Genomic DNA, 27,358 nt, shown 5'->3' on the forward strand with positions numbered 1-27,358 from the left:
CAGCAAGTTAATTGGAGGTTGGGAGGGTGGTGTTAGGAGAATGAACAATGGGAATGTTGGGGATAGAAGGTAAAAGTAGAGATGGAGACTGAATGCAGAAGTGCTGGGTAGGAAGAGGTCTGCTGATTGGGGCACTGGAATGCAGGTGCCTCTGTATAATGATAATAAGGCCTGAAAACTAGGTGGTTTTGCTTGGCATCTTGTCAGATCCATTTTGGCCCATGGCTGTCTTTAATTTGTCCAAATACTTGCTCCCCCCACCCCCACACACAGTGGTTCAGGACAGAATCTGAGGAGTGTTCTTTCTTAAAAAGACTCTCTCAAGTTAAACTTTGTCCCTGTATTTTCCCCAGGTGACTTAACTTCACTTACAGCCTTGAATCTCAGACATTGTCCTCTGGAGTATCCACCTCCTGAAGTTGTACAGAAGGGCCTCCCAGTTATTTTATGCTTCCTTCGAAAGTACAGTAAGCAGAATCTTGATGACTCGGATCCTGTTACTCCAGGTACAAGGTTTTTTAATATATATATATTTGAATCATAGTATTTATTGAGTGCATGGGATAGAATTGTTCATACTAAATTCTACATACAGTTTAGACATCAGGAGCATTATTATTTCTGTTTTAGAGCATGAGAGGTAAGGTTTTACAGTACAGTACTAAACAGAGTTACAAGTCCATTGAAGCAAGTGGGCTGAGAAAGATGCAGTTGGTTAAAATTGCATTGTTAATATCGGTAGTTTGTCCGTTTAAGATATTTAATATTTAGGAATATAAAATATTCTTAATATTTAATACTATTCCTTCTTAATATAGACTTCATATTTAATAAAGGTAATTAATGATCCATGTACTAAATGTTGGGGGTCAATGTCTTCTGATTCTCCACTGCCATAATACTGGTATTCTTCCTTTTATGGAAATGTATCCCAAGGGACTATCTTCGCCACATCAGCGTTCTCTGTGCCATCCAGGTTTCAAAGATGCACAACAATTACTGTGTAATCCTGTGCAGAGTAATGAGATCAATGAACTTAGAACTTGTAAGTCACAATAGAGACAGCGCTGTTAGTTTAACATTAGCTTGACAATATGAACTGACATGACCTGTCACCGCTGCCTTCTGCTGGAACCTCTGCACATATGGTCTTTTTGACCGTTAAGCACATAAAACAGGTGTCAGCACTTTCTTGGAAGCATTTGAGAGCATAGTCATCTGCCACAGCCATTGTGAATCAGTTTCTATTTATCATGATGTCTTTAGCCATGATATACTACATATAAATAGCTGTTTTCTTAAATGTAATGGGGCTGTTCATCTAACATTAAAAACTGAGTTGAATCCTGTGCAGAAATTCCAGTTGAATACACACATAAGCTCTTGTACAGAAATGTAATAAAAAGACTGCAGTAGCCACTTGCATTAAGTCAAACTCGTATCCCTACTTGTGTTTCTGCTTGTACAAGATCTCGTGCACTGATTTCTGGACTTCGTAATATACAGTGAGGGAATGTCTCTGTGTTGCACAAGATCCCGCACAAGTGGAACTACGCTAAGTCCATTTATGTTTCTGCTTGTGCATCACTGGATCCAAGCCACTGTGTTTCAACCTCTAAAGAAGTGCTGGAAGCCAGAGTCGTGGAGCCATTTTGCTTTCATGTACAAGCAGCTGGATTGCATAAAGGATCTGGTACGAGATAGAGCTGCAGGCCAATATGAGTCCAGTAGTTCCAGTCTTCATGATTTGTCAGATCCATTTTGTTTCATGATTTCAGTTCAAGCTGTAGGTCTCACACTACCTAGTTCTGATTTGAACTCACCATAAGTAACTGCTGCTCTGTACTATGTGAAAAAGAGGCTCCAGTATGATGTAGTAGAAGTGGTGAATAGATAGAGATAAAGATGTCAACATTCAGGATAATTTAATTGCTGGAGATTGCTGAACACAAAGGAATAAATACAACCATCGATGAGGAAAAGAGAAGACATGCATCTTTCTAAAACAGCAGTGGATAACAGAACTGTGTGAATCTGAAGAGAAATTGAAAGTGATAACGTGGTTTTTAAAGGCCAGGAGATTCTCATGTGAATAACATTTCATTCAAAGTTTCAGCACTTCACTTTTCTCTCCTGCCTCTTCTCTGTTAGCACCAAGGCTCAGAACTGATAAAGAAGGAAAATATTGCTGTGAATGGTCGGTGCCGAGACTTGTAGTACTTTTTTAAAAAGAAACAATAGGTGGCATTCAGTCTTGCTCTGATCTCAAATAGAGTAATTTATGCATACAGGATGTGGATGGAGATGTGCATCTCAATGAAAGCAATGCAGTTCAAGAAGGAGAACATCTACTTTTGGATATGCATCTCTCTTTATTTTTTATTTCTCTCTCTCTTTATTATTACAGCATTTAGCCAGTACGTTAACCATAAAATTTAAGTGCACATTTTACAACCATTTGAAACATGAAGCATATAAGTATATACAATTTAAAAACATAATTTCCTAATATCTATCAAAATTTGTAAAAACCAGGAAGTCAGCATAGTTCTAAGCAAGCAACCAAAATGGAGGCCTACACTCTAATGGGCTTTAACGACCAGAGCACAAAATTTCGCTATCTGATGTAATGCAGTAAAATCTGAGTTTGACAGCAGTTTCTCTAATTTTTTCTTATCCGAATGTTCTGAGATACCATCCAGAAAGGGAATAATAAATCTCATACATGCTTCCTTATAGAAAGGGCATCTCAGGAAAACATGTTCCTGGGTTTCAACCTCCCCAAGTATGCAAGGACATAGCCTCTCATTCCAAGGAATCTTGTTAAATCTGCCATCCAGAACAGCAGAGGGTAAGGCAGAACATCTGGCCAAAGTAAGCGCTCTCCTGAGATTATTTACCTCCAGAATGGATAAATAAGAAGCAGGTGCAGAAATATATCTGTTACTAGGAGGAGTTATAAAAGCAGGAGTGCCTTGTAAGTCAGATTGTCGTTCAATATCATCAATCCTTTGCCTAACCATTTGCCTTGCTTGATCGCTTCCCATCATGAGAAGCACTTGAGGGGAAAATCCTATTGCCCTAATTTTCTGTCTAGTGGCAATCATCCACTTGGACTGAAAATCATCAGTTAAGATTAGGGGTAATAAACCACAAGGATTTAAATTTATCCTTATCCATAGGAAAATGGAATGCAGGGTGATCTTTGCTTCAACTTTCTGCATGCCAGTCTCAAGGCGAACCATTGCATTAGAAACACACTTTGGAACTTGAAGGACCGCTCTCAAAAATTTCGATTGAACTAACTCTAAAGGTGCAAAACAAGAAGTTGGTGGTCCAAGAAGTGACCCATATAACATGAGTTAGTGATTTGGCCCTAAACAATTTTAAGGCTGCCGGCACAAAATATCCCCCTGAAGTGCGGAAGAACTTCAGTATACTTTGAGCAGATCTATCTCCCACACATGCTGATGCATGACTATGCGCGACCTTGGATCCTGAAGCTTGGATAATCATTCCGAGATAACGATAATGAGTAACCTGCTCAAGAATATGGCCATTTATACTCCAATTTCTACTTCGAGGTCTCTTACCGAAGGCTATCACCTTCGTCTTTTGATAATTAATGTCCAGTTTGTAGTTATTACAATAACTGGCAAATCTCTTGAGTGTTCTCCTTAAACCAATAGGAGTTCTAGAGAAAATGACCGCATCATCCGCATACAGGAGAATGGAAATGGGACGCTGTGCCAATTTAGGCGAGTGGAGATCAGCCCCATTTAGATGGTCCACCACGTCATTGAGATAAAAGTTAAAAAGAACTGGGGCTAACATACACCCCTGCCTAACTCCTTTAAAAGTGGGGATTTTATCTGTTAAATGTCCCTGACCAGTACATCTCACCCTCAATGAGGTTTGTTCATGAAGAACACATATTAGAGCTAAGAGCCTCCTGTCTATAGTAGAGGCTTCTAATTTGTTCCAAAGAATAGATCTGGAGATGGAATCAAAGGCCGCTTTAAGATCAATAAAAGCTGCATACAGGGAGGATGGTCCCTTACCAGAATATTTTTCAATGAGGTGCTGGAGTATGAGACAATGGTCCATCGTAGATCTACCCTGCCTAAACCCAGCTTGTTCCTGGACCATTATATCATCCTGCTCCAACCACGATGTAAATTTTTCCAGGAGATGTTTGGCATAAAGCTTTCTGATTTAATTGTTTATTAGTCGATGTTTGGTAAATTGTGACGGCCTATGGCTATAGACAATAAACTCTTTGGAACTTGGATTTGTAGCGACATTTCCTGATCCAGAGAATGATCCTTTTCTGAATTGGTGCTTTTGATGCTGTGGTCAAAAGCTAATATTTAGATGATGAAGCTACTTTATATACTAAATCAGACTATTGCTCCATCAAGGTCAGTATTGTCTACTCAGACTGGCAGTGGCTCTCCAGGGTCTCAGGCTGAGGTCTTTCACCCCACCCCACTCCCTGGTCCTTTTAACTGGAGATGCTGGGGATTGAACCTGGGACCTTCTGCACGCTAAGCAAAGGCTATTCCACTAAGCCATAGCTCCTTCCCAATAGAGTATTCATATTCAATCAGAAATGACTTCATAAGATTGATTGGTGGCTTGAATGTGGATTTTTATGTGTGGAAAAGAAACCCCTTGTTTTCCTACACAAAAAGAAGTTGATGTCAGGAGTAATGATGTATTTGCCTTGTAAAATATTGTCTATCAAGGGGACAGGAGAAATAGTGAACTCATGTAATGAACCTGTTAATGGTGGTATAAAAAGGCCAGTTTGTGAAACAGTATGTTCTCTAGTAACTGCATTACTTTACAAAATCTAGCTGCAATATTTTTCTCTCCAGTACAACCATAAAACCAGAACAGCACTATTGTGTATGAATCGGATCACACACATGATTTTCTAGTGTGTAAAGGAACCACATTTCTATTTTCTATAGCAAGAATATTGAGTACTGATGTTTAAATTTGCATATGCTTACAAAAATAAGGAAGTGCATGTCTACAAATCATTAAATGTAATACTGACAATTTGGGGCTGTTTCAAATAAAAAATGGCTGTTTCCTGGATTATATCACATGCAGCATTAACCATATGGACAGACTGAAAAAAACCTCTCACCAATCTGTTAGAGTTCTTTGAGGGAGTGAACAAACAAGTGGACAAGGGAGACCCGATAGATATTGTTTATCTTGACTTCCAGAAAGCTTTTGACAAAGTTCCTCATCAAAGGCTCCTAAGTAAGCTCAGTAGCTATGGGATAAAGGGCCAAGTCCTCTTGTGGATCGAAAACTGGCTAATTAATAGGAAACAGAGAGTGAGTATAAACGGGCACTTCTCACAGTGGAGGGTGGTGAGCAGTGGGGTGCCACAGGGGTCGGTATTGGGTCCAATGCTTTTTAACTTGTTTATTAATGATTTGGAATTGGGATTAAGCAGTGAAGTGGCTAAATTTGCAGATGACACGAAATTGTTCAGGGTGGTGAAAGCCAGAGAGGATTGTGAGGCACTCCAAAGGGATCTGTCGAGGCTAGAAGAGTGGGCATCCATGTGGCAAATGAGGTTCAATGTAGCCAAGTGCAAAGTAATGCACATTGGAACCAAAAATCCAAAATATAAATACAAGTTGATGGGGTCTGAACTGGCGGAGACTGACCAAGAGAGAGATCTTGGAGTCATGATAGATAACTCACTAAAAACATCAGCACAGTGTGCGACTGCCATAAAAAAAGCTAATGCTATGCTAGGGGTTATTAGGAAAGGGATTGAAAACAAATCAGCCGGTATCATAATGCCTCTGTATAAATCGATGGTGAGGCCTCATTTGGAGTACTGTGTACAGTTCTGGTCGCCACACCTTAAAAAAGATATCATAGCACTGGAAAAAGTACAGAGAAGGGCAACTAAAATGATTAAAGGGTTGGAACACTTTCCCTATGAGGAAAGATTGAGGCGCTTGGGGCTCTTTAGCCTGGAGAAAAGACGACTGAGGGGAGACATGATAGAGGTTTACAAGATAATGCACGGGTTAGAGAAGGTAGAGAAAGATGTGTTTTTCTCCCTTTCTCACAATACAAGAACTCGTGGGCACTCTATGAAATTATTGAGCAGTCGGGTTAGAACAGATAGAAGAAAATACTACTTTACACAAAGGGTGATAAACACATGGAATTCGTTGCCACAGGAGGTGGTGGCAGCTACAAGCATTGCCAGCTTCAAGAGGGGACTGGACAAATATATGGAGCAGAGGTCCATCAGTGGCTATTAGCCACAGGAGATAGATGGTATTCTCTTTGTGGGGAGGTGGTGCTCTGTTGTCTTGGTGCTGGAAGGAAGGCAGTGGGAGGGCTTCTGGTGTCCTGGCCTCACTGACAGTCCTTTAGATGGCACTGGATTTCTAGCCACTGTGTGTGACAGAATGTTGGACTGGATGGGCCACTGGCCTGATCCAACATGGCTTTGCTTATGCTTATGTTCTTAACCTGTTCGGGACACAGACGCTGCCTGTTCGTAATGTAAAAAGCTGTGCGCCTTCCATATCAAATGGTGTTTCTTAGTACTTGTATAATCTTTTGATGTCCAGCAGAATAGAAAAGTTATTGTAGGTAACTTAGTTAGGACTGGAGATTCACTGAGAAAGCAAAAAATAGAATCAGTTGAACTCCTACTTATATACTACATCTTTGATTCTTGCTTTAAACCCTCCGTATCTCACTATCTTACGGGACACTTTTTTGGATGACCAAACATGCTTGTGACTTCTACACATTAACATATCTCCCAAGAAAATACTAGAGAGAGAGAGAGAGAGAGAGCGCACAAATATCAGCACCGGACTCAGGTATTTTGTTGATCACTGCAAGAACAAACCATTGACAGGACAAGGAATGCTTTATAATGTGTTTTGCAAACCTTTAGCCCATATCAATTCAGTCCTTTATAAAGCATGCACTTCCTTTGAAATTCTATATTTCACAGACTTGTCTTCTCCACTGCAACAAGAAGCAAAGGCCATTGTTAGATAATACAAGAGAAAATGTGACAGACCACCAGATCGCAGGAAAGCTTTCAACGATTTGTGGAAACAGGCGAGCCTCATTAGTGAGTTTAATAGGAGCCATTAGTGATAGACAAGGACAAAATTTTCTTTTTAATTCTTTTGTACTTGTACTAATTCAAGTTTTTCTACAACACAGTATAAGAAAATATAATTCAGTCATACAGTATAAACGTTTGGGGTGAATTATCAAAACAAGTAAGGACTTTTTCCAAACTAAGCTAGTTTTGTGTACTTCTTGATACATATTTGCTGGGCACAGTCAAACTGCATTGTTAAATTGCTGAGGAAAAGCAGTTTTTCATGTTGCAAACATAATGGTACAAATGATTGTACGTATTGTGGCTTTTCTAGTGTCACTGGAATCTTTAAAAAGGAACTGAAGTCTGTACTCATAAATTATTTTTTATTATGAAATGGGATGCACTTCCATAATGTGCATTACTGATGTTTGTCTATACCAGAATCCAGTGTCGTTGCAGTAGCCCAAAACATGACTTGAAACCTGTTTGGCAACAATATCATGTAGGCATCTCAGAAAGAGGTTTAGGATGTGTGCAACCATCTAACACAGTTGCCTCTTAGGCGGTATAATGTGCATTTTTACCAATGTTCTGAAAAAGAGGAGTGCTTTTCAGCCGGTGTTCTGTTCAAAAGTATGATAAAAATTAATTCTGTCTTATAAAGAATGAGTTAATTTTGTTCAAGACATTCTGAAACCAATGTATTAATCTATGTGGATGGCTCCATTGTTCGCTTCAGTGGAGGAGATGGCTCCACATAGGCAAAGGGGGTGTAGAGCAGGTTCTCCACTGAAATGAATGGCAAGCTGACTCAGGCAGTGGCATTAGAGCAAATATAGCTTTAGATTGGGGCCATGGTCTTTTCCTCTTATTTCCAGGGCTTTTTTTCAGCGGGAACGTAGTGGAACGGAGTTCCGGCACCTCTTGAAAATAGTCACACGGCCGGTGGCCATGCCCCCTAATCTCCAGACAGAGAGGAGTTTAGATTGCCCTCCACGCCAGTGGTGTGGAGTACGGGCTAAACTCCCCTCTGTCTGGAGATCAGGGGGCAGGGCCACCGGCCATGTGACCATTTTCGCCAAAGGCGATTTAAACTTTAAAAAACTCCCCCCTTGTTCCAGCTAACCCAAAGTGACATCATTGTGCAGGCCTGAGTTCCACCACTGAGTTCCACCACCTCTTTTCCAAAAAAAAAAGCCCTGCTTATTTCCAAACATAAATGGACTCCTCAACTCCTGCATGGGTGTTTTTATCATCAAATAACCTGTTTTGATACAGTGCCTAGGAATAAAAGAATGTTATACTTTTGACTGAAAAATGTATTACCAATGTACAAGACTGAAGATAATTATTTTGTTGTATGCCATTGAAGCTCATAATGTATTGTCATCCATATTGTATACTCAGCAGTTACTGGAATAAAATAATAAAAAGACACAAACATTTATAATGGATGTTATATATATTTACTCTAATAGAAATCTATTTGTACACATGTAACATTTGCATTATAAATTATTGTCAACATATTTCTGAAAATTGTATTTTTAGTATCTTGTTATGACTGTTTAGAAGTAATAAATATAGTTGTTTTATATGCAAATAAATTATACATCAAAATATGTGGTAGGTCTCTTAATTTTTTATAAAGCAATGGGATTTTGTGTTGCTTTCCAAATTCCAATGCAAAAGATATTTTGAAACCTCATAATAAGCTGTGCTGTTCATGTTCTGTTCCTTGCAGACATTATGAAATAACTAAGTAAAAGATGAAATGAAAACAATACTCAGGTCATCACTACACAAATTGTTTGCATTCTGATGCATTTATTTTCCTTCTGGGCTTTTACAAAAAAAAAAGTAGGTCATGTATAGCTCTCATACACAGAATTTGGGGAACACCTAATTCATTCTCCGGTTCAGCAATATAGAGCAAAATTGGTAAAATTCGGTCATTGTTTCCTGTGGGAAATTCAATTTGGAAATTTCCAGTGCCCCCCCCCTCCCCAGTCCCGCAGGGAGCAATACTCTCCCCTTTATTGTTTAACATCTATATGCGCCCCCTTGCCCAGTTGGTGCGAAGTTTCGGACTTGGGTGTCATCAATATGCAGATGACACCCAGTTGTATCTGATGATGGACGGCCGGCCCAGCTCAGCCCCAAATGTCCTGGAACATGCTTTTGCAGCCGTGACTGGTTGGTTGAAGCAGAGTCGGCTGAAACTGAACCCGACGAAGACTGAGGTCCTGTACTTGAGCCACGGGGGATTAGGTTCGGGACTCCGGTTCCCGGCCCTTGATGGGGCACCATTAGTGCCAGTTCCAAGGGTTAAGAGCCTGAGGGTGATCTTGGATGCCTCCCTGAAAATGGAGGCACAGGTCACAGCGGTTGTCAGGTCCTCTTTTTTCCATCTGAGGCAGATCAGGCAACATGTCCCTTACCTGTCAACCCGTGACTTAACTACAGTGATCCAAGCAACGGTCATCTCTAGGCTACATTACTGTAACTCACTCTACGTTGGGCTGCCTTTGAGCCTGACCTGGAGATTACAGCTGGTACAAAATGCAGCGGCACATGTTATTATGAGAGTGCCAAATAAGGCGCATATAACACCATTCTTACGCGAGCTGCATTGGTTGCCAGTGGAGTACTGGATCAGATTCAAGGTTCTGGTATTGACCTATAAGGCCCTGTGCGGACTGGGACCAGTGTATCTACGGGACCGTCTCTCCCCATATATTCCCCAGAGGACACTCCGACCAGGGGACAAACAGCTGTTGGTGGTCCCTGGCCCCAAGGAGGCCCGCCTAGCCTCGACTAGAGCCAGGGCCTTTTCGGTCCTGGCTCCCACCTGGTGGAATGCTCTGTCTGCTGAAATCAGGGCCTGGCAGGACTTACTATCTTTTTGCCGGGTCTGCAAGACAGAGTTGTTCCGCCAGGCATATGGCTGAGGCTGGGCCTCCACCGGCCTGGAAAAAAGGGGTGTATAAAACCTTCCCTGTGAAAGCTGTCCACCATCTTGTTTTAAATGCGTTGTTTTTAATGAATATGAATTTTTTATTGTATTTTAATTGTATTTTTAATATGTTGGTATCCGCCCTGAGCCTGCTTGCGGGGAGGGTGGAATACAAATTTGAAATAAATAAATAAAAACTTTTCTCCCTCCCAGACATCAGGGCAACCCCCTTCCCCCCTAAAGAGAGAAAAAAGCCAAAAAAACTACAACTTTCAAACCAGGCAGCAGCCAGAAATCCACTCCACTTACTGGGCAATAGGATCCCGTTGCAGTCCAAAGCAAGCCAGGAGAGAAAGCCAACAGCCAGCAGCTGCAATAAGCAGGCAGTGTCTTTGAATCTCTAGGCTGGAGTAAAATGGAGGCCGACTGAGACAAGCCTCCTAATTTAACTCCTTGCAGCAGTTTTAAAAAGGTACACTCCTTCTTGAGAATCCCATTGGCCAGAGAAGGAGAGCTGCTGCAAGAATTGGTCATTCACGCTCCCCCTTCTGCCTCTGACCCTCTCCCTTCTCCCCCTTCCCATCTGGTAAAAAAAGACAGGAAGCAGTGTTTCTTTGCTGTTTCTTAGCAAAGGGAAAGCAAGAAACAGCACTGCTGAAGTCTACCAAATAAATTAGGTAAACTTAAATTCTGTATTACTGAATTCATTTCAGCTCTCCCAGCTGGCAGACCAGGCTGCTAGGGCCAGGGGCCAGTTTTGCGCCCCGCCCCCTGTATGAGGAAAAGGCAGTAGTCACTTCCCAGGCATCCAGGGATCTGCTGGGTAGGGGTGGGGGGGCAGAGCCAAAGGCATTTATGCCAGCTCTGCCTCCCCAGCTTGCAGTCTTCTCCCGGGGGTGGGGGTGGGATACAGATTTAAGTTCAGTAATACCAAATTTCACCAAATCTGAAAATTCAATGTTTTTGCTGTATTTCAAACCCGAATTGCACATCCCTACATGGAAGTGTTCCTGGAGTAGTTCATTACTTCAGTGAGAAAATTCTAAATAAATTGTTTAAAGACTAAAGCCTCAAAGTCTGTTAATACCAAGTTTTCAGGTTCTGTTATATTCATATGCCTAACCTTTTAAATCTAAAAGCCTCCCATTATTCCATTAATATATATGAACAAATACCCATAAATGAATAAAAATTATCCTGTTTTCTACCCAGGAGACCAATTAGATTGAAAGACAAGTCTTCAGGGATTCTGTCTATATTAAATATTTCTAGCCTCAATGACATTTCATAAGGAGGGAGATTTCAAGTTATGGCTTGGAAGTATCAGGAGACATCCAACAAGCCTAGGTGCTTTGGGATTTGTGTGTGTTGCTGTTTTACCTCCACCTGATATGTATATTCTCTGGAGTTTGTTTTCGATTATTTTAATTGTGCCCATAATCTCTTCTGTTCATAAATGTGCATTTAATGCATTCTAACTCCAAGCATCCACTAGTGAGATTGTTATACCGGTGCATAAGTAAGTGTGTAAAATTAAAAATGTGGCATGGATATTGTTACATATACATGTTTAATTTAGGATTAGTAAAACAATAGGCCCAAATCCAATTCATCCAAATATAGGCCATAAAGCGCAGATGTATTGTTGCGCAACCTGACCCTGCGGTATGCTGCTGGCTATGGGTGGTTGATATCTCCAAACAGGTGGTCCTGCAGCTCTCACCAGAAGGTTGTACTTTATCAGGCCACATCTCATGGCTATGAGAGAGTAGCAAGTGGCTAGTAAAATCACAGACCTTGAGGCTTCCAGGACTGGTTGCATGAATTAACGGCAGGTCTAGCCATACAGTAGGGTATGGTTAGAATGGACCTTACTGCTTCAGAATACAGCCAAGAGATATGTATTTTAAATGTTAGAAAAATCCCTGAACGTGAAGGGATTTAAAGCAATGAAGATGCTCAGATGGTAGGAAAGATCTTATGACTTAAGGCAGACTCATGAAGTAGAACATGAAGAAAGCATCAGGCTGCCATTGCCACCTTGTATTAAACCAAATGAGTTGGCATGGTTTCAAAAGTGCTGTAATTTTTTTTCTCCAGTGTGATGAAAGGCACCTCTTTCGATCATAGCTCTTTATCTAGATATTTCAGTAGGCATTGCATTTACTTGCAATGAGGCAATATTTAGAATAAAAAGTTTATAGGATTGTGTGGTTATAGAATTTGAAAAACCAAGAAGGCAGTGTCTTAAGATAGCTGGTGGAGTGAGGGAGATTATTTTCTATTAAAGCTTGTTAAAACTGGAAGCATAAAAGCATGAATAGAAGGAAACTAGGGGTTGGATACAACCAGTTTTTCTGCTGGTAAAAAGGGAAGAGGGCTCCCCTTTGACAACCAAAAAAAAATTATGGGACACTCATGGACAAAAGTCATGTGGGACTGGGAATGTACTAGGAGAAAAACTGGGGAAGATTGAGTGAAAAAGGGGGCTGGATCTAGCCCTAGGAGATGTAGAAAAATTAGACTCAGATAAAATCCATGTGGCAGAAAGAAAAAAAAGCTGCAACATGTATTATTTTCCTTTTCATCATGCTTTGTTCTCTGCCTTATACCACCAGTTCTATTAATATTGCTATTATTTTCTTTCCCTACTGCTCCTTCTTCAGATTATGATTGCACTTTACTTGTGATGAAGAGAGGAGAGACTGAGAAAAGGCAGTCAGACTTTCAAGCGTAAAGTCACATTTATCCTGGTGCTTAAACCTGAAGAGGGCTGCTTTTGCCTGCTGGTTGCTTTTGCCAGCTTCCCTTCCTGATTGGTTCTGTGAATGACTCTAGTGACCTTTTTTTGATTCCAACAGAAATGCCTCCCATTGAAAAGTTAAACTTGACAGACCTCATGAAATCAAGTATGGATTTGTCAGATGGATGGCCTAATGAGGAGGAAATGATACGATTTCAGAAGCTGAGGGAAGAAATGATACAAGATGAAAGAGAAGAGTATCTGGCTGATCAAAAGTTATCCAATGAATCTATGGCTTCCATGTTCTCAAGGAAGCCCAAGGCAAAACAAAGCCTCTCTCGCAAATGGTCTGTTGCATCATCCAGGTGACATCTTTTATCTTCCTTAGAACTGGGATACAGTAAGCTTGTCTTAATACAAACTTTGCTGCAATTTATATTTTAAAAGTCAAACTTCTTGGGACTATGTGGTTGAAGGACTGTTTTCTCCTGTACTGGCCTCTTTGCATGGCTTATGGAAATTATGCTTGACCCCTCTACTTATTTGACTGTCCCTGCATAGTGGAGTGGAACCAACCATCCTCCTTCCTCCAGTGTAAGGAGCCTTTCTCCCACTTAAGTAGTTTTTTCCAGTGGAATAGCCGGTTAATTTGGAGGAAGGCTTCAAACTTCAGCCGAAAGGAAAGGTGTATAAATATTTCATTTAATTAATAGATAAATAAACTTTGCTATGTGGAATAGTAGGATAAGGGTAGGATCAATTTGTTTATTTGTTTATTTGTTTATTTATTTCCTTCCTTATTTATTTATTTGTCATTTATAGTCCACCTTTCTCACTGAGACTCAAGGCACATTACACAGCATGAGATTAGTACAATCAGTATCAAGTATATTTCAATACAGTATCAAGGACAAGGACATTTCCATAAACAATACCATAGGGTAAACAGATACAAGTTTAAAAGACTTAGTATTAGCAAGAATCCAATACGGAGTAGAAAAAATACTGAAACAGAACATAATCAGTTCTAGGACTGACATTGTACATTGGAGTACCTATTTAAAGCAGCAGATAATATGTAAGGCAATATAGTGATGAAGTCTACGGTCCCTAACTCATTAGCAAAGCATCTGAGACCCCATCCCTACAATACAGTCCTCCCATCCTTCCTTCTTGTCATTTTTTCCCAGACACTTCAGCACACATCTGTCCTGGATTATATGGGCACTACTTTTTCTTTGTGTTTTAAAATTGCCCCTAACCAGACATATGGGTTCTGCACAACAAAAGCAACTGGAATTTATGACATTCTTGAATAGGAACAGGAAGGCTAGTGTGCCTGGCTATGGAGTAAATTAGGTCATAGTCCTGCCTGCCTCTTTCATGCTGCTTGCCCTGGAACAATAGACTATACACAAAACCACCGTATTGCATGGAAGATATGAGGTAGAGAGAAAAGCTGAATGGAATGCCACAAGACTGTTGTTTTTGTTGCAATAGACTGACATGAGTGACCTCGAATTTGATCCATGTTAGCAGCTGTAGGGACTGCACTAATGGTAGTGTTGGAAGTCTTAGTGTTAAAGGCTGTAAGGAACCTTGGAGCACATATAATCCACCTCTCTTTCAGTGCAGGAATACAACACAGCATTCCTGACAGAGGACCATCCAACCTCTGCTTAAAGATTTTCCATGAAAGGGAGTCCAGCACCTCCCAAGATAGTCTGTTCCGCCATTGGGCGGCTCTTACTGTTAGGAAGTTTTTCCTAACATTTAGCTAAAATCTACTGCCTTCTAAGCTCTACCTGTAGCTATTGCACTTTATGGGTATTAGAAACATACAGCTGGAAGGGACCCCAAGGGTCATCTAGTCCAACACCCTGCACAATGCAAGACATCCACAGCTATCTCCTCCCACCCTTACCTCCCCCATTGACCCTTATTCTATGCCCAGAGGAAAGCAAAAAAACTCCAGGATACCTGGCCAATTTGGCCAGGAGGAAAATTCCTTCCTGACCCCAAAGTGGTGATCGGCATTACCTTAGTCATGTAAGAAAGGGCCACAAGAGCCTAACATCAGTTCTTCTTAAATACCTACAAGAAAGGAGAAACCACCACCTCCCGAGGAAGGCTGTTTCACTGAGGAACCACTCTAACTGCCAGGAAGTTCTTCCTAATATTTAGCTGAAAACGTTTTTGCTTTAATTTTAACCTGTTGTTTCTTGTTTGACCCTCTGGGGCAACAGAAAACAACTCTGCTCCATCCTGTATGTGACAGCCCTTCAAATACTTGAAAAGGGCTATCATATCACCTCTCAGTCACCTCCTCTTCAGGTTAAACATACCCAGCTCCTTCAATCTTTCCTTGGTCTCCGGACCCTTCTCCATTTTTTTTGCCCTCCTTTGGACATGTTCCTGCTTGTCAACATCCTTCTTAAACTATGGTGTCCCAAACTGAACACAGTACTCCAAGTGAGGTCTAACCAGAGCAGAGTATAGTGATACCATGATCTGGATACTATGCTTCTGTTGATACAGCCTAAAATTGCATTTGCCTTTTTAACTACTGCATCACACTGCTGATTCATGTTCAGTGTATGATCTTCTATGACCCCTAGATCCTTTTCACATGTACTACTGCCAAGACAAGTCTCCTCCATCCTATATTATGCCTTTGATTTTTCCTACCCAAATGCAAAACTTTACATTTATCTCTGTTGAATTTCAGTTTGTTAATTTTAGCCCAGTTTTCCAGCCTGTCAAGATCACCTTGAATCTTGATTCTGATTTCTAATTTTTAAGCCCTCCCAATTTAATATCATCTGCAAATATCATCCCCTCTATTCCTTCCTTCATCCAAGTCATTTATAAAGATGTTGAACAACACAGGGCCCAGGACAGATCCCTGAGGCACTCCACTTGTCACTCCTCTCCAAGAGAATGAGGAACCATTTATACTCTTTGAGTATGACCTGTCAACCAGTTAAAAATCCACTTAACAGCAGTAAGAACCAAACCACATTTTACCAACTTTTCAACAAGAATATCATGTGGAACCTTATCAAAAACCTTACTGAAATAAAGATTAACTATGTCCACAGCATTCCCCTGATCCAACAAATTAGTAACTCTCTCAAAAAATGAGATAAGGTTAGTCTGACATGACTTGTTCTTGTGGAACCCATGCTGGCTCTTAGTAATCACAGCTGTCTTTTTAAAATGCTCGTTAACTGACTGTTAGATGATTTGTTCCAAAATTTCAGATATGGATGTCAAGCTGACGGGTTGATAGTTATCTGGATCCTCCTTTATTCCTCTTCTTGAAGATGACAGCATTAGACCTCCTCCAGTCTTCTGGTACCTTATCTGTTCTCCAAGAATTCTCAAAGATGATAGACAGAGGCTCTGCAATTACATCAGCAAGATCCTTTAGTACCCTAAGAAGCAATTCATCTGGCCCTGAGGACTTAATTTCATTTGAAGAAGCTAGGTGTTTATGTACCACCCCTATGCCTATCTTAGGCTACAATTCCTTTCCTTTGTCATCTTTCTTTTTTTGCCAGATTGAGCACAGTTTCCCTTGCAAGAGAATACTGAGGCAAAGTAGGAATTGAGCAGTTCTGCCCTGTCTTAAAATCCACTTTCTTCTCCCTGCAATGGATCTACTACTTCCTAGTTCTTTAGCCTTCCTAACACTCTTCCTACAAGCACTGGAAATTTGTTTGTATTCATTTTTGGTTATACAGTCCTCCTTCTATTTCTTAAATGAGTCTCTCTTAATTTTCAGATCTTCAGAAAGCTGTTTATGGGGCCACCCCAGTTTCTTTAGGTTCCTCCTGTTTTTCCTTCTCATTGGAATAATTTGTGATTGTTCCTTCAATATCTCACTTTTAAGAAACTGCCACCCATCTTGAACTCACTTCTCCTTGGGTATTTCTGACCATGGGATTCTACTCAGCATAACTCAGCATATTTTTTCTGCTCACATTATTTTAACCCTTCCTCTGTGTTTATTTGTTTGATTCATTTATTGGCTGTGTTTATATACCACTTCTCTGCCCAGGCTCTCAGTTTAAACTATTAAAGCATGACCACCCTAAATAAAAGATACAAAAGACAGCACAATAAAATAGCAAAATTATCTCAGGCCATTTGATGTCTCTTCAGGAGCTGCTTTTATGAGTACCTGATCTTGCTTTCTCTTTTCTTCTTCTTCTTATAGTACATGCGCTAAAATCTGTTCTGAGGTTTAACATGAAGCCCCTGTGGACCTCCGTGAATAGTAATTTAAATTTTAAAATGCTTTCCTTCACCCACACAATTATGGCAGCTGGGTCCCCTCCCAATATTTCGAGATGCACCACATGATACATTTCAAATTAAAATAAGGTATCAAAAATGCTCCCATTCTTTCAGACCACTCTAGCAGAATTCTTCAAAAGCCAACACTGCATTTCAAAGAGCAAAAGTATATCTCCATATAGTCTAGTCTGCTGAACAAACAATAATATAAAAGGTAACCACCCTTCAGCTTGCACAGAGTTATTCTTTGCTTGACAGGATAAACATTCACCTATTTTTCTCTTAAGAGAAAAATGGACTGTGGCGTGTTTGGACAGACAAGGGAATGCTATGAGAGTAAACTAGGGAGGAATAGGAAACAGATAAGGCACATGTGCTGAGCAATTCAAAGTTGTCAACAAAGAGTGCCACAAACAAGGCATCTAACCTGCAGGGTGTATCAAAAGTCACACGCTTAGCACAAAGATGTGTGGCACAATAACAATCCCTGTATTTTCTTTTCTGAAGAAAACCAGGAGGTGGCAGGCTGTTCACACACTCTTTGAAATGAGCAATGTTAACATGCTTGCTTATGTTTCTTTAGTTCCTAAATAGATCTCAAATAAGAGTCCTTTCCTTTCCTTTGATTAAATCTCTTTTGATCAAATATCTTGAGCAGTCACTCACAAATAGAGGCAAATATCCAAAACACCATACAATTGTAGCAACAACACAATGCTTTGCAGCTATCCATTTCTGAAACTTGGGAGAGATTCAAAAGTACCATTTAGAGAAGGGGAGGCAAGGACCACCATAATGTACGTTTTAGGTCATCTGCTATTATTCCCGAAGAGCATCTGCGCCTCTGGTTATTGTCAAGTATAGCAATGAACCCCATGGCAAACAACATGTGAGGTTTGTGGGTTTTATTGGTTGGTTTGTAGCTGAACCTTGAGTGGATCCAAAAGGCCTTCCCCCTGAAAGCTCTGCTGTCACTCTGTGAAGCCTGAAACCATGCTTCTTGGTCAGTGGGGAGGTCTTTGAAAGCTAAAGGGACCAGTGCTCTGACTTGGTATAAGGCAGCTCCTCTTGTTCTCATATTCCTAGCACAGTCTCCTGAAATCAAAATCAACAGGCTAAGCTCTTTTGCATCTGTTAAAATGCCTTTCACCTTACACTAATGGAAACTATTGCCAATAGTGGGTACATGATTCCTTTTCTTAATACGCTTTATAAGAATCACTTTATGATTATGGAAACATTAAGCAGGGATCCCCACCAGCTCAGCTCCTTAATAATGCATACTTCCTTAATCCTAGCCTGCATTTCTTTTCATTCTTGTGTGTTCCAGTGCAAAATATATGGGCCGCAGTCCTCTGTGTGTGTGTGTGTGTGTGTGTGTGTGTGTGTGTGTGTGTGTGTGTGTGTGTTGGCTCCAGTCCAACTCAAGTTACTCATGGTTAAGTCCCACTGAAACCTGTGGAATTTGTCACAAGCCCTGGCTCTCTATGGGATTTACAGTGCTATCCTATGTAAAATTACATCCTTTTAAATTCATTGAAGATAATGGACTTAGAAATGTGTTACTCTGCTTAGGATGGCACTGTTATTACAGCTAACTTTATTGGGACTGGTGCTGTGGAGTTTAGGTTTTTTTCCCTCTTGTAACCTGATTATGTTTTTACAGAAATCTTCATGTAGCTCAACCCTGCAAATGCATTTAGCCATAACTGCATGAAGGGTTATGGTTAAATCAGTTAATTTTTTTATCCTGTTGATACATATGACTTGTTTGGATGTGACCAAGCTAATGTTAAAAAGCTGCTGGCGTCTGCTTTCCTGGCGTGGGGGGAGGGGGCAGGGGACACTGAAGGTATAAATCTAAATTATTTAGATTTTTCAGTCAACACCAAATCTAAACCGCCATATGTAAAATGTTGCCATCAGTGCTTCTGATATTACTCAGCTGTGGTACTCAAATGAGAGAACTGACCAGAGCAGCACACATTCTGAAATAGATGCAGAGGAGTTAGCTGTGTTAGTCTGTGGTAGCAAAATCAAAAAGAGTCCAGTAGCACCTTTAAGACTAACCAATTTTATTGTAGCATAAGTTTTCGAGAATCAAGTTCTCTTCGTCAGATGCATGGTACAGAAACTGGGCCGATTCCAGACGACTAACCGGAAGGCGCTTCAGGCCGCCATGTTCCGGATCGTGACGGGGAAAACGTGAAATATCGTGTTTTCCCCATTGCGATCCGGAACATGGTGGCATGAAGCGCCTTCCGGTTAGTCGTCTGGAATCGGCCCTGGTCACAGTTTCTGTACCAAGCATCTGACGAAGAGAACTTGATTCTCGAAAGCTTATGCTACAGTAAAATTGGTTAGTCTTAAAGGTGCTACTGGACTCTTTTTGATTCTGAAATAGAGGGCTTACTTTATAGAGCTGGAGCATCCTGGAAAGGGGAGAGAGGGAGACCTTCCTTTGTTTCCAAAAGTTGCTGTTAAATGTTTGCTTTGCTTTATCCTACAGTGCAAAATTTTAATTGACCGTACTGACATGCTTATTTCAAAAGGGGCAAGAAGAATCTGTTTCCTGCAATTTCATCCTATGATCTGCTAGTTCAGACTAAGAGGGCTGAAGAGGGTCGATTGGCAGCACTCAAAGAAATGAAGGAGAAACAAGCTTTAATTGAACAGCGGAGAAAGCAAGTATCCGTGGGGTGTTTGGTTTCTTTGGTTTTTGTGCATGTCTTTGAACACTGCAGTGTCCCTCCTGCTACCATGTGACTGTATCCTAGTTGACAGAATGCACAACCTTTTCAAATGTTGTGATCTGCTGATAAGAATATGTACACACTTGGCTCTGCTTTGTGGGGGATTTGCATTGTTTTCTGATGACCAAACCAGATCTAGGCCAGATCCACAACTGAGGGCGGAATGACAGGTGATGGTAACAGACTCCTGTTTCTGAAGCAGTGTGTTTGTGTGTGGTTATAAATGTGTGTGCAGCAAGCAAGAAGGGGGGGAAGGCAAATCCTTCCCTGCTTGCCACTCTCCTTCTTTTGCAAAATGTCATTACAGTTGCATTTCTCCCATTTCTCTCTTGAGTATGGAAATGAAGTTCGATGGGTGGTGGGAGAGGGAATAGCCTAGAGAGAAGGGTTGTAGTCAGAAACAGAAAGTGCAGTGAGATCTTAACAGGCCCACACACACACAGGTGGCAATCAGCAGATAAAGATTCAAGTCTGCTTTGTTCATGTGTGCTTCCCCCAGTTCAGTCCTCAGTGAAAAGGAACTGTGGCAGGAGGGCTGGGGGAAAGCCTCTGCCTTGGTGACCCACTCCTAGTAAGAAGTGTGCTGGGCTAGTTGGATCAATGGCCTGATTCAGTGTAAGGCAGAATCAGAAGAAGTTGTTCATAGTGTAGGGACACTGGATACAACCGTTAGCACTACATATTTTCATTTGCTAAAAACAAAGAATTACAACTCTTTGCAAACCCCATAACTGGAGTAACTCTACATAGGATTGTACAGTCATAGAGTCTGATTCATTGGCTCTGATAATAGTGGTAACAGTGAGTGATATACACTCATTCGCATGGCATAGTGAAGAAATAATTGGTTTCTTTTTGCCTAGTGTGTATTTATTCCATCCTTCTTCCAAGGAGCTCAGGGCAGTGTACATCATGTTCCATTCTTCCATTTTATCTTCATAACAATTCTGCAAGTTAGATTAGGCTGAGAGTGCATGGCTGATTCATGGCCATCTAGCCAGCTACATGACAGAGTAAGGATTTCATCGTAAGCCTCCCAAATTTTAGATCAAAACTAATCACTACATCATGTTAGCTTTCTAATTTTGATACTGATCAACCACCCAAATCCATACTTCCACAAACCTCCACATATCCCTACATTCCTTGTAAATGATTAGATTTAAACATCAGTGAAATACAGGCACACACTGCTGCCACGTTTCATAGATGGTTAATGGAATTAATACTTTGAAATCTCTGATTATGCTTTACTACTGCCACTATTACTATTTAACATTTACTCAGCACCCTCAATAATCTGAGAGACATGTGAACTTTTAAAAATATTTTCCAAAAACCGTGCTAATTATTTTTTAGAGATAAAGAAGTGCTTCAGAAATGGAGGAGACAGGCCAAGTTGATGAGAGAGAGGATGGAAGTACTATATACTTCTCCATCAGAAAAAGGAGACACGGTATGTAAATGCTACAGCAGCTGTCTGAAAGAGTTGTTTTTCATCTTTGACATTGATGTGCCATGTGGTCTTGGGCTACCACTTGCTTTTTTTGTCTTGCTATTCTGTCCTAAGGGTCTGATTTGGCTGCTGTGGCATACAGAGAGACTTATGACTCTCCAGCTAAACAGGAACTTGCTCTGGGCCCCTCCACTTGGTACTAAATCATTTTCAGTAGCTTTTTGCTACTGACTGACTTTCACCAGGAGTGTGGAAGCACCAACCATCCTCTTACCAGACCAGTGTTATAGGGCCGTAAGCTGGAGCCTCTACTCATATGATCAATATGGTTTCAGTGTGCAGCATTCAGGTCAGTAGAACCTCGCCAAATTTGGAGTACATATGCACTCTATATTCATTCTAATAGAGATTGTAGCTGCATTAATCGAATCAGTCACTGAAGGGCTGAACTGAAGATCTTGTGTGGTGTAGTGGTTAGAGTGGTCTAGGGTCTGGAGACCTTTAAATCCCTATTCTCTCATGAAGCTTGTTAGGTGAACTTGAGCCAGTTTCCATCTTACTTATCTCTCATGGGTGTTGTGAGGATAAAATGGGGAAGGGGGACCCACATACACTGGCTTGAGCTCTGTGGGGGAAAGATAGGGTAACAATGCACTAAATTAATAGAAGGAACTGCAAGTTACCATGGCTCCATCCACACTGAGACAGCTTCCTGTTGTGCAAGCATTCACAGTGGCAATGGCATGTCCGCACTGGGGTATACGCCAAGTTTTCTTTGGTATCTCCTCATGCCCACTTTGAGGTGGCAAAACCCCTGCCAATGGTAATGGAAGGAATGGTAAGTGTAAGGGGGTAGGAAAGGAAAATGGCCTCAGTGAGGTGGGGAGGGTCGAAAATCTGCACCTGCCTGTCTGCATGGTGGGTAAACCTGCTTTGACAATGGTCTTCCCAGAAAGATCTAGCATGGTACAGTGGTTAGATTGTTGGCCATGGAGAAAATACCAAGGATGGGAAAAGACTGGCGCAAGATTGGGCAGCAATGTCACATGGGCAGTCCAAAAATCCTTCACCTATTCAGTCATAAAACTAGCTCAAAAGCTCTGCATGGAAGCAGCCATTGTGTACTAAACCACAGCTACCTCTTTTTTGCAAAGAGGTACCAGGAGGAGGAGATTTGTATCAGTGAAGTGGCAGATAAGCCTTCTCTGGCCTGTTATTGCTTCTCTGGAATTTGTGCCTCCAGGCAGCCTTTTGCCCATCTGTGGTTCCTGGACCATGTTTGTAGTATGGCATAATTGCAAGGAATCCTGAGGTTTTCCATTTTCATGTAGAATTAAAAAGCATTTTTAGCTTTAGATAATCACATTTTTATCCTACAATTCCTCTAAGGAACTCAAGGCAGTAAACATAGCTCTTTCCTCTTGCCTATTACCCTCACAACAACACTGTGAAGTAGGTTAAGAAGACAGAACATGTGACTGCCCCCAAGGTCACCTGGTGAACCTCAAGGCTGAGTTAGCTTTAAAACCTGGATCTTGCCAGGGCAGCCTGACATGTAACCACTACACCACACTGTCTCATAGCTGAAGTGTTGAGCTGGTGAGAGAAACGTGAAAAATTGTCAGCTGTCTCTGGTATCATTGCAGAAGCTGGGAGGTAGACAAGATTTCTTGGGATTCAGGCTTAGCTTCTGTCTATGGCTACTTACTGAATTTTTATCAATATGTCCTTGCTTGAGTGCTTAATAATTCTGAGTTCCATAAGAAGCTAACAATACAATCAAAAGAGAGAGTTCCTGCTAGGCAATACTGATGTGCTACTTAGGATGATTTATCCAGAACATAGAATGAGCTAAGAACATTTGAGGGGGTTGGAGCCCAGAGCCCAGAGAACTGCCTGCTTCTGAATGTATGTTCCTCCAAAAGCAGATAAATCTCTAGTCATTGAGATTGCAATAAAATATCATATCTGCAGTATTACCATAGGATTATCTGCACTGATAAGAGCCTATACATAATCAGCCCCTTACACTTTAATCCCCGTAGCACAATTTTTCTTAAATAGGCAATTTTATCTTACATTGTTGTTGTCCACTGGAAGCCTGTTCAGGAAGCAGGTGCAAACATAAGTAAATACATACTCTAGCTAGCTCTTGGTGATGCAGGAAAGGCCCATGTGCTTTGTAGGTGTGGAGACATCCTGCGCATAGCTTTTCCAAAGCTGGGGCTGCTCAGGCTGTTTGGAGGCGTTGAAACAGAAGGACTTTAATTTAAAATAGAATTGTTATCATTGATGGATGCCTCCTGAGGTTTTGCCTCTTCCAGATTGAAAACATTGTAGGCTAGATGTTACAATTGTTCCAGAAGAAAACAAAATCTGTCATCCTGGTCTCAAAAGAGAATATCTGTGTTTGTATTTCTAGAGGGGGCTCATAAGTGCCCCTAACCTATAGCTTTGTTATGAAGCCATTGCCATACAAAATCTAAGCATTATACAGGCATGCAGGGCTGTCAGAAAAATTCCAAAGAGAAAAAGTTTGAGGGAAGAAGGTGACCTTTTGTAGCAGAAGTAGAATTAAGAAAGAATGCTTGGAGGAACTGACCTCAAGAAATGCCAGCAAAGCCAAGCTGCACAAAAGGACATCAGTTTCCATCCAGAGAGTAGCTATGTTCATTGTTCCAAAAACAAGAAAAAGTCTGGTGGAAGCCTAACAGGTTTATTTTGGCAGAAGCTTACATGGACTAGAGCCTATCAGCTGTAGTGATGGCCAAGTCCCCCTAAGCTCAACTGGAATTGTATTTTGATCTACAAAAAGATCTATATAAAACTTGACTAATTCTGAGCTTGGAATAACTCAGAAGATCTCTTCCTTCTTTCTCTCCTTCTCCCCTGCCCCAGTATATCTTCTGGCTCTGATGTATTGGCAACTGGTCCTCCAGCCAACTGGTATGTGTGGTGGGGGGAGCGAGTGTGGCGGTGACTCCATAATGAAGTGACAAGAACATCTTATAGGATGTTTATGAAGGTTACAAAGTGCAAAAATGCTAATCAATACTCAGTTGTAAGGTGCAAAAGCTAGCTACAAATAACCGCACCTCCTTATACCAGAGAGTACAAAAAGTACAAATTCAAACTTCATAAGTGACAAACCGAGGTACAGAAATATAATCCAGATTCCAATGGCAGCATCAAGTTTGCAATGCTTTATACATCAAGCATTCCAAAGAGTAGTAACCGCAATGGGTTTGCTAGCAAGGATTCCCATTTCTGATATCCCCTTCCTCTTGGCAGTTACAAAGAGACAAATCGAGGTATATCACATAACAGTTTCCATGCACAGTGGCCACTTGCTCAACTTATGAATTTTGAATGTGTACTTTTTGTACTTTTCTCTGAGTTCTGGGATTTTCCCAGACTCACTGAAGGAGGCAGTGGTGTGGCCCTTATTAAAGAAACCATCACTGGATCCTGTTGATCCATCCAATTACCACCCAGTTTCGAATCTTCCATTCCTGGGTTAGGTAATTGAGAAGGCAGTAGCGGAACAGTTGCAGGTATACCTTGACGATGCCTCTATCCTGGATCCAGCTCTGGTCGCCCTCACAGATGTCCTGCAGCGACACCTGGATTGTGGCGGGCTGGCACTGCTGATACTTTTAGATCTTACAGCAGTATTCGACACAGTCAATCATAATCTTCTGACCCACCACCTTGCCGATGTGGGGATTCATGGGACAGCCCTGCAATGGCTGGACTCCTTCCTTCACAATCAGGGACAGAGGGTGGCACTTGGGGAACAGATGTCTGCTTGCCATTCTTTGGTATGCGGGCCGGCGTCCCTCAGGGGGCGATTCTTTCCCCAATGCTATTTAACATCTATATGTGCCCCCTTGCCCAGTTAGCTTGTAGCTTTGGGCTGGGTTGTTCATCAATATGCTGATGACACCCAGCTCTATCTGCTGATGGACGACCAGTCTGATCTCGCTCTAGATTCCTTGGCCAAGGTTCTTGAGGCTGTGATGGCATGGTTACATCAGAGTTGCCTGAAATTGAATTCCCTGAAGACAGAGGTTCTGTGTCTGGGTCATGGGGCAATCGAGCTGGGGACCCGACTCCCAACCCTCAACGGGGTACAACTGAAACCTTCGCCAATGGTGAGGAGCCTGGGTGTGACCTTGGATGCCACACTTTCAATGGAGGCTGGAGGTCGTGACCGTTGTCAGGTCTGCTTTTTTTCATCTTTAACAGGCCAGGCAACTGGCACCCTATCTTTTGCCCCAGGACATGGCTACAGTAATCCATGCAGTCACCTCCAGGCCAGACTACTGCAACTCATTCTACCCTGGACTGCCCTTAGGCCTGACCCAGAAGTTACAGCCAGCAGTAGCGCCAGGGTTTTTGGTGTTCGCAGCCGGTCGGGCGGCTGGCCGGCTGCCCCGCGCGCGCGCGCGCACACACACACACCAGCCTGCGTGATGATGTCACGTGTGACGTCATCACAGGTGTGCGCGCCCCACTGGCTCGATCACTGCGGGCAGCTGGGATGGCGTGCAGGTGGCCTCCGAGCTCTCCCGCTTGGTTGCCCTGCACCGCTGCAGATGCCTGCCCGCGGCTGCTGCGCCTGGCCAGGGGCGTGTGCTGGCGGTGGCAGCAGTGCAGGGCGGGAGGGCTAGGAGGCTGCAGCTTCGTGGTACGCTCTCCTGCCCCCCGCACCTCCTCCAGTGCTCCCTCCGGCACCCCGCGCCCTGAGGCCACCGCCTACCTGGCCTCAGTGGGCACACCGGCCCTGGTTACAGCTGGTCGAGAACGCAGCGACACACATCCTTACTGGAGCGCCAATCCAAGAGCACATTCATCCTGTGCTGTGCCAGCTGCACTGGCTCCCAGTGGAGTTCTGGATCCGGTTCAAGGTGTTAACGGTGTTTAAAGCCGTTCATGGACTGGGACCTGCATACCTGCGGGACCGCCTCTTCCATTACGTCCCCTGCAGGGCATTGCACTCTGCAGACAAGCATCTCCTGGTGGTCCCTGGCCCGAAGGACATCCGTCTGGCCTCAACCTGGGCCAGGGCTTTTTCTGCCTGACCCTGGCTTGGTGGAACACTCTCTCACGGGAGATCCGGGCCCTACGGGACCTGTTACAGTTCCACAGGGCCTGTAAAACGGAGATGTTTCACCGGGCCTTTGGCTGAGTGCCAGCAGGTTGTCCCCCTTCTTCCATCTAAGACCACCACTCTTTCTGGGACTACCCTTGGCCATGTGTTATGCCCATATATATGCCGATATACGGACTCCCAACTATTTACTTAAATAGCTTGTACCTGGACTATTTTTATAATTGTTTTAAGATTATTATTGATTTTATAGTTTTATGATTAATTCACTGTATTTTATTAATGTTGTTAGCCACCCTGAGCCCATTTGTGGGGAGGGCGGGGTATAAATCAAATCAAATCAAATCAAATCAAATCAAATCAAATCAAATCAAATCAATCAATAATAAATATTAACCTCAAGCGTATATAGCATAAGCAAGCACAGCCACCACTGATTCAGTGGCACTTCCTCCCCTCTTTCCCTGCACTGGATCCTGGGGTTGTTCATTTCATAGCCCTTTACAATCCAGCCTCCGCCACATAGATACCTGTGCTCACAGCTGCCATCCAGTTTCTCCTCTCCTTCCACAGATTTCCCACTTCAACTCTAGAATATCATAATTTTTTCTCTGGGTCTGATCATGAACCTCAGTAAGAACTCTGCGTAGCTCAAAAGCTCACAAGATGTTGCTTACTTTGGACAAATATATTTGTATCAATAAAATGTATGACACAAGAGGGCAGTGGAGCACTATATATTCAGCAGTGGGGAGCTTACAGGCATATCATCACGTTTACTCATAGAAGAACAAACTGAACAGGATTTACCTATTTGAGCTTTTATGACCTTGATCACTGCCAGTCTTCAGACTGATTAAGCAATGCAGGTTGCATTTTCTGAACTAGCAATGGAGAACATCCTGCATAGAATATTAT

General features: G+C 42.0%; 1 protein-coding gene across 1 annotated transcript in view; it reads left to right on the forward strand.

Moving 5' to 3' along the window:
- The window catches only part of LRRC27 (leucine rich repeat containing 27), a 62,965-nt gene that overhangs the window by 19,054 nt on the left and 16,553 nt on the right, over window positions 1-27,358 (forward strand). Inside the window, exons 7-10 of the mRNA XM_054983596.1 lie at window positions 354-506; window positions 12,935-13,181; window positions 19,671-19,802; window positions 21,231-21,327. Of these exons, the coding sequence (XP_054839571.1) occupies window positions 354-506; window positions 12,935-13,181; window positions 19,671-19,802; window positions 21,231-21,327 (629 nt within the window). The remainder of the gene's footprint in view (window positions 1-353; window positions 507-12,934; window positions 13,182-19,670; window positions 19,803-21,230; window positions 21,328-27,358) is intronic.

The sequence above is a fragment of the Eublepharis macularius genome, chromosome 6 (genome assembly GCF_028583425.1).
Source record: "Eublepharis macularius isolate TG4126 chromosome 6, MPM_Emac_v1.0, whole genome shotgun sequence".
Taxonomy (NCBI): Eukaryota; Metazoa; Chordata; class Lepidosauria; order Squamata; family Eublepharidae; genus Eublepharis; species Eublepharis macularius.